Source organism: Oncorhynchus tshawytscha, linkage group LG30, assembly GCF_018296145.1.
Source record: "Oncorhynchus tshawytscha isolate Ot180627B linkage group LG30, Otsh_v2.0, whole genome shotgun sequence".
Classification (NCBI taxonomy): Eukaryota; Metazoa; Chordata; class Actinopteri; order Salmoniformes; family Salmonidae; genus Oncorhynchus; species Oncorhynchus tshawytscha.
The window spans coordinates 8,473,230-8,483,922 of record NC_056458.1 but is presented as its reverse complement, the minus strand read 5'-3'; the positions used below and the strand labels follow the sequence as shown (position 1 = coordinate 8,483,922).

Genomic DNA, 10,693 nt, shown 5'->3' with positions numbered 1-10,693 from the left:
GCTTGTAAATCAATTTTGTGACGTCAGTAAATAATTTGTCCCAGTACGTAAAATACGCCAATTGATAGCAGCATGATAAGTCATCATCAAACACATAATTATTGTGCAAAAATGGAAGATCAGCAAAGGTTATGATGTAAGAGACATCTACAAAACTTTGATAAGTTTGGTGCCTATAGTTCCCTGCGTGTAGCCTCATATCTGGTGATTCCGATATGTGTTTGGTTCTGTATGCTGCAATCCCTTTCTAAAACAGCCAACAGCTACTTGGAGGTCAGGACAAGTAGATAGATACAATGTGAAACATGCCAAAATAACTTGAGTTCAATTATCGTAGGAGGCATAGCATATTTCACAGCTAAAAAAAAATAAAAAAGGAAGACCAAAGTATGTTCACATAGTCGTATACTGTACACAACGACTTTAACTAGATTGTAAAAGCCAGTGAAGGTTATTAGTGTCAACATTAGTCCATCAGTCTTTCACGATGCAGAGGAGGCTGGTGTACTGTACTGAGGAGTTGGCTGCATATCTGTCAGCAGAGCTCCAGGGTAAACAGACACAGTCTTACGTAACACCGTCCTGGCCTGGCCACAGTCAGCAGGACAGCTCCAGTATCTGGACCAGGCTCGGGCTACGGACAGACTGTGCTGCAGTACATCTTATCACATCCTCTCTCCCTCTCTCTCTGAATTGAAGCGTATGTCTACTAATGCAGTCCTCTTCCCAAAATGTCAGCTATGGAGTCTTTTCCAGCTGATTTAGAAATCACATAAACCATGCACAGGGTGGATTTTATGGAAGAGAACATTATATGTTGATAGATATGGCCTGATGAGTTGAGATCCAAAAGTAAACATAGAAATTAGAGCAGTTTAAAAGCTGTAATTCATGGAACAATGCTGGAACTATGCTGTTACAATGCTTGCCAACAGGTTTAGTTGTAAATGTTAACATTTTATTGTGCAGGAAAAGGTTTATAGTGCTTTAGTGAGTTTGTCAAAGTATCAAGAAATGTAATCTGAGACTATAATGATAATGTTAAAGCGTTAGGCTCAAATGTAGTCTGTTTTCCTACAACATGGTATATCTTGGTATGTGTTAATGGGGAATCCAACGTTTTGTGCCATTGGTCCATCCTCAAGATAAACCTAACCATCATTGTCCATCCTCAAGATAAACCTAACCATCATTGGTCCACCGTTATCAAAGAACCAATGTATGTTCTATATTATATTATCTATCATCCAGAATATTTTCTACAATGTTAAAGTGAATCCTTGCACCCCTGTGAAGAATCAATAACCCGTTATCATTTTCTAGTTGATTGCTACATTGAAAAAAATATATACAGTACCAATCAAAAGTTGACACACCTACTCATTCAAGGGTTTTCCTTTTATTTTTTACTATTATCTACAATGTAGAATAATAGTGAAGAATTCAAAACTATGAAATAACACATATGTAGTAGGCAAAAAAAAAAGTGTTAAAACAAATCAAAATATATTTTATATGAGATTCTTCAAAGTAGCCGCCCTCTGCCTTGATGACAGCTTTGCACACACTTGGCATTCTCTCAACCAGCTTCATCTGGAGGGCTTTTCCAACAGTCTTGAAGGAGTTCCCACATTTACGGAGCACTTGTTGGTTGCTTTTTCTTCACTCTGTGGTCCAACTCATCCCAAACCATCTTAATTGGGTTGAGGTCGGGTGATTATGGAAGCCAGGTCATCTGATGCAGAACTCCATCGCTCTCCTTGGTCAAATAGTCCTTACACAGCCTGGAAGTGTGTTGGGTCATTGTCCTGTTGAAAAACAAATGATAGCCTCACTAAGCGCAAACCAGATGGTATGGCATATTGCTGCAGAATGCTGTGGTAGCCATGCCGGTTAAGTGTGCCTAAATAAATCACAAACAGTGTCACCAGCAAAGCACCTCCACACCTCCTCCATGCTTCACGGTGGGAACCACACATGCGGAGATCAGCCGTTCACCTACTCTGCGTCTCACAAAGACACGGCGGTTGGAACCAAAAATCTCACATTTAGACTCAGACCAAAGGACATAGCAAAGGACCAGTTCCACCGGTCAAATGTTCATTGCTCGTGTTTCTTGACCCAAGCAAGTCTCTTCTTATTATTGGTGTCCTTCAGTAGTGGTTTCTTTGCAGCATTTCGAACATGAAGGCCTGATTCTTACAGTCTCCTCTGAACAGTTGATGTTGAGATATGTCTGTTACTTGAATTTTATTTGGGCTGCAATCTGTGGCGGTCCTCATGAGAGCCAGTTTCACCATGGCGCTTGATGGTTTTTGCAACTGCACTTGAAGAAACTTTCTAAATTCTTTTAATCTTCCAGATTGACTGACCTTCCTGTCTTAAAGTAATGATGGACTGTCGTTTCTCTTTGATTATTTGAGCTGTTCTTGCCATAATATAGACTTGGTCTTTTACCAAATATGGCTATCTTCTGTAAACGACCCCTACCGTGTCACAACACAACTGATTGGCTCAAACTTATTAAGGAAAGAAATTCCACAAATGAACTTAGCAAGGCACACCTGTTAATTGAAATGCATTCCAGGTGACTACCTCATGAAGCTGGTAGAGAGAATGCCAAGAGTGTGCAAAGCAGTCAACAAGGCAAAGGGTGGCTACTTTGAAGAAGCTCAAATATATTTTGGGGTTACTACATGATTATTTCATAGTTTTGATGTCTTCACTATTATTCTACCATGTATAAAATAGTCAAAATAAAGAAAAACCCTTGAATGAGTAGGTGTGTCCAAACTTTTGATTGGTACTGTATACCCCATGAAGCAAACGGTGATCTGGCAACTCTATCCTGTACTGTATTAGTTTGTAATTTCCACAAATTGCAGATTTAAAATGTATCAACCCCTACAAGAATGTCCATTAATGATGATCCACATAATAATTCCCATTTCCTGTTGCTGCAGTATTATTTTCCTACTGTAGCAAACTGGCTCAAATTAAAACCCTCTCCCTGTATCTTGTAACAAGAATTCCAAATAACATTGGTAAAAGTCTGATTCAGAACTTCACTGTGTTGGTACAGAGATAGTTTGAGCAACACAAGGACTTGGAGGGCTACAGCGGTGAGATAATCTCCAAACGTGTCCAACATCTCAATTATCAGAGCATGAGGGCCAGTTTAAGCAGCTCTCTGTAGATCTGCTGAAACGTCAAAAGATATAGAACTGAGCTCTCCAAAACTCATCGTCTCTCCTGATGCAAAGTTACAGCATTCACATTCTTGCATTAAAAATAACAAAAGCTGGATGATGACACATCTGACTCAGGGATGTGACCTCCACCACCACTCTGGATCTTTGTCCTTGCAGACATTTAAAAACAAATATATGTAACCTTTATTTAAACTAGGCAAGTATGTTAAGAATAAATTCTTATTTACAATGACGGCCTACCCCCGGCCCAACCCGGACGACGCTGGGCCAATTGTGCGCCGCCCTATGGGACTCCCAATCACGGCCGGTTGTGATACAGCCTGGAATCGAACCAGGGTCTGTAGTGATGCCTCTTGCACTGAGATGCAGTGCCTCAGACTGCTGCGCCACTCAGCAGACACCCTCCCTGTTGTACAGTTCATCTTTCCATAAGCGTGTCTTTGATAATGTATATCCAACCATGAATAGAATGTCAGTTCCAGAACAGCTTTGTAAGCTGGATAAATCTGTGTGACACAGACACCAAACTGTGATCTCAGGAGCACGGACAGTAGTCCACAGCTCAGGTGCAGTAAAAAAAAAAAATCAAACTGTGACCTTCAGGTTTTACAATACCATTTCACTCCCACTGACAAATATGATCCCAGTCAGATACATGCTGACCTCAGTTCCTGACCAGCAGTATATTCTTTCACCGGTTTCTTCATATCCTCTTTGGAGGAAGGGTAAGAGGAGATTTAACAGTGTCAGCTTTTGGCTCATGGTCACTTCATTTCGTACTTACTATATTAAGTAATTTGCATGGAAAAGTGTAGAAAGATATTCAATACCAATTAAAACACTAACAGCAACTGAAGTTAAGTTCCAGGGGGAAAAAAAGCACTTCATATGAGCGTACTACTGTACAAATCCAGCCTTGTAATCCAGCAAGGCTTGGTTGAGGTCAGAACCCCCTCTTATACGCTAAGGAGGTCAGTAAGAGTACAGAGGGCCGAGGGCTTCTCATGGTCAGGTGTAGAGCTCCTGCCGCCCTCCCTGCAGACAGGTTCCGTTGAGGCCACTGAGGCGCTGGCTATCCATAATCTGCAGCACGTCGTCCAGGATGGAGGGGCCCAGGTCCAGGTGCAGGGAGAGCAGGGAGCCTGCATGGGACAGGTAGGGGCGCTCCTGGTCCCCATCATCCAGATAAGGGTCCTGGACACACACATCTTCGCCTGATGACAACCTGGGGGAGGGCGGGCAGAACTGGGACGTCTTGCTGGGAGCCTGTGCTGAGGGAGAAGACGAGTCCAGGCCTGGGTGATGGGGCATCAGGATCTCGTCATCCAGGTGCAGTCGGGGAGGCTTGGGTGGAGGGGGCGCGTTCTGAGGCGGATGGGGGCGGGCCGAGGAGGGTGCAGAGGTGACTGGTAGGGTGATGGCCTGCACCCCTTCGATAACGGGCAGCGAGAGGGCGTTCTTCAGCAGGGGGGAGCGCTCTGAGGAGGGTGTGTGTCCGCTGTCGCTGGCAGTACGGCTGAACTGGAAGGGCTCTGCGTACATGGAGGAGCGCTGAGACAGGTTGTGGCCCTGCTGCCCAGGGAGAAGGTGGAACTTCCCCTGCAGGAAGGACAGGTCCCCAAACAGGTCGTCGTCCCCCCCGCCGCTCCCGATATGGATGGTGTGGCGGAAGTCCCCCAGCGGAGGACTGATCATGTCAGAGGAAAGGATGTCCCGCAGCTTCTCCTTCTTCCCCTTCCTGCTCCGCCGCTTCAGATAGATGGGCGCCTTGGTGGACATGTCGGGAGCCCTCCCTGGGCAGCAGAGTCTCAGCTCTTGCAACAATGTGAGGGGAGGTGGTGGGGAGAGGAGGCCGGGCAGAGCTCCTCTCTGAATCAGACACAGGGAGAAGGAATCAAGCTGGCTGGCTGAGCTAAACCATTAACAGGTCAAATCAGGTCTGGTGAGCAGGGAGGACTGCTACTTCTGCAGTCAGCTTTAAAATGATGAATAGTACCAAACAAAGCCTAGATCACTCTCTTGGAACAGAGCTTCAGTGAGCAGGATGTAGGGTTGACACTTTGGCTGCGGAGGAGGTTTCTTGGTGAGGTAAAAGGATTATGTCCACAGTTTTAATCAACTGCAGAAAGAAGCAGAAGAAAGCCATTAGAACAGAAAACTATTACAAAACCTGTTATAAAATGCATGCTTTATAAACATGCAGGAATAATCCTCCGCCATGAGAGAACTTAATTTCATATGTTCTGAAACATAATCTATAGGGATTATGAACACTCAGGCGTTGATACAGGAGGGGAAAACCTCTAGCATGAAACAACCGTGACCATGTAAAAACCCAGGGACCCCTTAAGCCTAATTTGACTAGCATCTCGGAAACCGTTATTTACGCTGACCCAACACAAGGAGTTGAATAAGTTGAGATAAGATAAACCCATAGTTCGGTCGTATCATTTGAGGGCAGGACAGAAAATAATGACTCTGTCTATTGTTGTTGGCAACGCAGCGTGGGAATAAAGGCTTTTCTAGTTTTGAGGAATCCTGGAATGAATGAATCCTGATCCACTGCGGAGGAGTGGTAGGGAGATGTGCGAGGGTGTGAATAAGGGAGGACATTTTTAGTAGCATGTCTAGAGGACGAGAGAGAGGTTAACCTGGTTTAAACCTATTTAGGGAGCTTTAGTGAAGCAGCTGTGTGTGTCAAGCTGGTGTCTGATGGAGGCAGATTAAAGTGCTGCTTCTCAGTGAGGGCTTTGGCCCCGAGGGCACAGGAGATAGACAGGGCCAAGGCCAAGCAGAGCAGGAGAATGAGAGAGAGGGCATGACTTGCATGCCGCTGACATTAACTCAAGCTTCGTAGGTTCTAGTTATGAGACAGCTATACAGTAGCACCACTGCGTGCACAGGAGGAGCCTGAGCGTCAGTCACTCAGAGGATTTCCTTTAACGTTTGGTGTCAGCGACTGTGCATAGATCACTCTGCAACAAAAACAAAACCACGCCTCCCTTCTGCCAGCGTACGGAACACAATAGCTGACCTCAACGTGCATACAAAGTATACAATGGTAGAGTGATACCGAATTGAAGCCACAAAAGGCACCAGCGGGAACAATATAATGTCACATGACGTCAGGGTTGCAGAGCGAGAGGAGCTGGTCCAACCAACTTGATCGGGGCTCTGCTGAGCCTGAACAGAGTGCATTCTGGGTGGTGACAGATGCCTCTCACAATAGCACACACAGAGAGAGAGAGAGGAGAAGAGAGAAGAGAGAAGAGAGAAGAGAGAGAGAGAGAGAGAGAGAGAGAGAGAGAGAAGAGGAAAGGAAGGCGAGAGGAGGGGAGAGAGAAAGAAAGAGGGGGTAGCAGTGCCAACTGAATGACTGGTCTGTGAAGATAATGACTGACCGAGAGAAAGAGAGAGCAGCGCCTCATCTCCTAGCTGTGCTCTGCTCCATTTGGCCATAGTGAGGAAGCCACTCTCAGGGGCACCATTGTGGACCCAGACTGTGTACGTGAATACTATACTAAAGCACACGATCAATCTATTTAATTAAAATGAGAAGGGTAAACAAAGCATCAGGACGATTAGAATGCAATAATGTAGTAGGATACTATCTAATCACTTAAAAGGTTTGGACAAAACATTGTAATGAGATTCTAGCCTGGTCTTAGATCCTCTGTTGTGTTCGTATGGAACAGCTATACATATGCCTACCAGACTAATGAAATGCCTTTGCCTCCATAAAATCTATTTGTCAGAGTTAACAGATCACCATTATCGGAGGTCAATAGTATTTAACCCTGGTCATAGTAGGTTATAATGACTTACACATACTGCATTTAAACTTAATGTACATTTAACATGCTCAAAAACACATTTGCTCTTCCCCTTTCATATAGGCCTATTCACTCAAACAAACAGCACATTCACAGAGAGAGCGCTCTTGCACATTGTAAGCAGTTTCCAAGGCCGGTCTTTCACCGAACTGGAGTGTTAAACATATTTTAAAGAATGCTTTGCCTACATAACAAAGGGGCCAAGATCTTGGTAGACCCCTGAGTTTAAAGATACTGGTCACATGATATTAATAAGGTCATTTTGCTCCGGTTCTGCTGAACTGCAACCGTCTGGAGGGCAGGCTGGCCATTATAAACCCCAATCACAGATACAGCAACAAACACAGCTAAGGTCAAGGCTAAGGGACAGCTTCCCTGAGCCATTACTTCACACACAATGGCCATCTGAGTTGTGCGAGACGCCACTTATCAAGTTGATAGGAGCCAAGGTTGTGGAGACAATCTTGTGACATGTCTTGGTTGTCTCCAAAAAAAGCAGCCAGAGGTGCGTTTTGTGTGTGTGTGTGTGTGTGTGGGGGGGCATTGTAAAAGTGTGTGTCAGAAGCTGGGTCATTGTACAACATGGGTGTCAAACTCATTCTACAGAGGGCCTAGTGACTGCCTGTTTCTCTTTTCAATTAAGACCTAGACAACCAGGTGAGGGGAGTTCCTTACTAATTAGTGACCTTAATTCAATCAAGTACAAGGCAGGAGCGAAAGCCCACAGACTCTCGATGCTCCGTGGAATGAGTTTGACACACGTTATACAATATGTTGACACACAAATCTTTGTTTTCTGCCATTTTATCATGCATTATATTTTCCTCAAATTCAGTTCCAGTTGAGAAACGGAATAGTCACTTTTACTTTCAAACAGGTTAAAAAATAAACAGGAAAAATAAAACGCAGGAATTTTAAGGGTCTGTTTTGACAAGCCCCTTTCATATTGTCCAAAAGTGTAGCTTCTTGAGTCTCAACTTGTTTCCTCAACACACAAGGTGTGAGCTTAATCCATAAAATTACCAGGCTTCACAGTTTTTTTTAAACTGCCACAGATGAGATTGCACAACACTTGGTGAAGCCCTTGAAAGGCTTGTTCATTTGTTAGATAATGCATGGAACATACTGTCACAACGTTTTTGGCCCAAGCTGCCATTGCGAGTTCACACAAAGAGCACTGTCAGAGGTCTAAGAAGGACATTGTTCACCCAGCACATACTGTTAACTGCAACCAAGCGCTTTTTGGAACAATGCTCACAGTGTCACCATTCAAACTGTTATGTCACAGGAGGCCAGTGAAAGACAACAGGCCTCAACAGCTGAAGGGATAACTTCATTCTGCATTTAAAATCATTTTACTGCTGCAGGGCAGGAGAATTGTGGCTTGAAAGAAGTCAGGTGTTATGTCTTGATCACACCAAAAGCATCATCTGGATGTGTGCAACAAAAGTTCCACATTCACCTTCTGCTACCTTTTCTGTCAAGCCGTCTACACATACAATTTGATGCAGACGTTCGATGTATGCACCACACAGAACGCACTGCAACGCAATGCTGCAAGGCAAACGCAGCGTTCCATTGGGAACGAATGCACTTCTGGTGTACCAAAACGCATCTCACTGTCGGTGTGATGGAGGCGTTAGTGAAAAACATCTGCTTTCACGAGCCTTTCAAGGAAAGTGGAGCTGAAGGATTTTTGGATCGTAACATTTTTAGATTCCTTTCTCATGATACAAACAGAACCCTGCCGACAATTATTTTTAAAATCCTCACCTATTAAGGAGAAATTAGGGAATACTCCCCTAGCCCTCGAAAGTTGTGTGAAAGTGTGAGGTTTGGTAAACAATAGAGAAACAGAATTTGCATAAACATATACAACTAATTGATTTGAGGATCGTAGCACAATACCCAATATCCACCTCTGTCCCAGGAAGAGAGAGCAAAGGGAACAGGATCGAGATTCTCAATGTTTCATCTGCCCAACACATTAATAATGTCCTATATTGTTAGAAATGTCCACTAATCTAGCTAGAATAGAGATATGTTGCAGTATGACAAAACACACTCCCAAAAGGGATGACTAATGGGCTAACAGAAGTGTGGAATCCTCATAATAAGATACGAGTCCCATTTGGTCAGATTCAACATTGTCAGTAAGACTGAAAGTAGGCCACTTAAGTTTCTTAGAAAGTAGGCCACTTAGAAATTTAAATTCACGTTTGAGTCAGGAAAGTTTACTCTCATGACCTCAACAAACCAATGTTGCATAAAATTACATTTAAAAAGGTACTTTACCGGTTGTCCATGCAGTTGGTCCTCTTGGCGGTAGGAATATGAGACAATATATCCACAGGAAAGTATAATTACATACAATTTTAAAAGCACTCTTAGTGCATTTAGATTTCTATCACCTGAGGCAGAACCAAGTAAACATGTACACGAGTTAGGCAAGTATGCGTGCATGTATTTTTCATCTTGTGCGCATGGTATTGGTGATACAAATCGGCATGTACTACCAGTGCTTTGAAAAGTTGATGTAGCCTAGTTATACTTACCTGTTGATATATTGTATCACATTCCTACCGCCAAAAAGGGCAAACCGCATTGACAACCGGTAAAATATATTGAAATATAATTGTATTCAACGTTATGGCATGTAGAGGAAACTTATCTGATTCAAACGCTCATTTTTGCCCGACATAGAATCTATACAATTCAACGTCTGGTTTCCAGGCAAGATGACATAACCGTCGCCCGACAGTCTTTCCGCAGTACCCCTCCTATTCACCTTCTTCTATGATAGCCTAAGTTATCTTTTATATAATTTATACTGGATACATGTCGGTTTATCATAGGCGCTGTGCGCAACATTCAAGAAGGTAGAATAGATCCAAAGACCCGCTTACCTCACAGTTTCCCGATATCCGTTATGACAGCCCTGACTTTCACCAAAAATATCTCTCATCTGCCCAGAGCAGTGGTCGGCTATTCAAGGTTGCGTAAAAAGCCGAAAAAGTCCCACCGCTTGGCGATGCGTAGGTGCTTGCATCACAAAACGTAAGCACTTCACATCGCCTGTTCCATAGGCTGCTACAGCGACTATGTGCAGATATGGTAGAATCCGAGAGATGCCTACACCCCTTTTCGTTCTCATACCGGAAACTCCGGCACTGGATTTCGCGTCTTACAATTTTGAGGTATAGCTAGCCCAAAGGCGGGCAGATGGCGATATCGATCTGGTATTGATGGTTTCATCTTACCGTCAAAACACATTGTATGCAGCAAGCAATACACTCCTAACCCCTGTGGACCGGTTCGTACATAAACAACTCTCCATTCAGGCTGCAAGGCCTCGATTTCCTCATTAACTAAATTTAACAGCCAGAAGGAGGAAAAAAGCAGAAAAAACTGAAAAAGTGTACTTTCTGTATGAAACACAATTTCCCACCACCAATAACAGCTCATTCTACTAACTGGTGTTGTGCCATGCATGCAGCCAAGGGTAAACAAGACTGCTGCAACCTGATTGACTGAAGGCTATACCCAACATCTGGGTCTAGAATTACTAGGCATTAGCTACTTTAGCATGGTGGTTTAAAATGGTGTTTCATTAAAAAAAGTAGGCATATTTCCCCCGTTTTTCTCTGC

The 10,693-nt window shown here is 43.7% G+C and overlaps 1 protein-coding gene across 1 annotated transcript; it reads right to left on the bottom strand.

Moving 5' to 3' along the window:
* Window positions 1–2,705: 2,705 nt before the first annotated feature.
* Window positions 2,706–10,163, bottom strand: LOC112228844 (cdc42 effector protein 2). The gene is made up of 2 exons (XM_024394532.2): window positions 9,952–10,163; window positions 2,706–5,331 (listed from the first exon to the last, which is right to left on the bottom strand). Exon 2 carries the CDS (start codon window positions 4,989–4,991, stop codon window positions 4,221–4,223), a length of 771 nt encoding a protein of 256 aa, XP_024250300.1. The 5' UTR covers window positions 4,992–5,331; window positions 9,952–10,163; the 3' UTR covers window positions 2,706–4,220.
* Window positions 10,164–10,693: the final 530 nt, after the last annotated feature.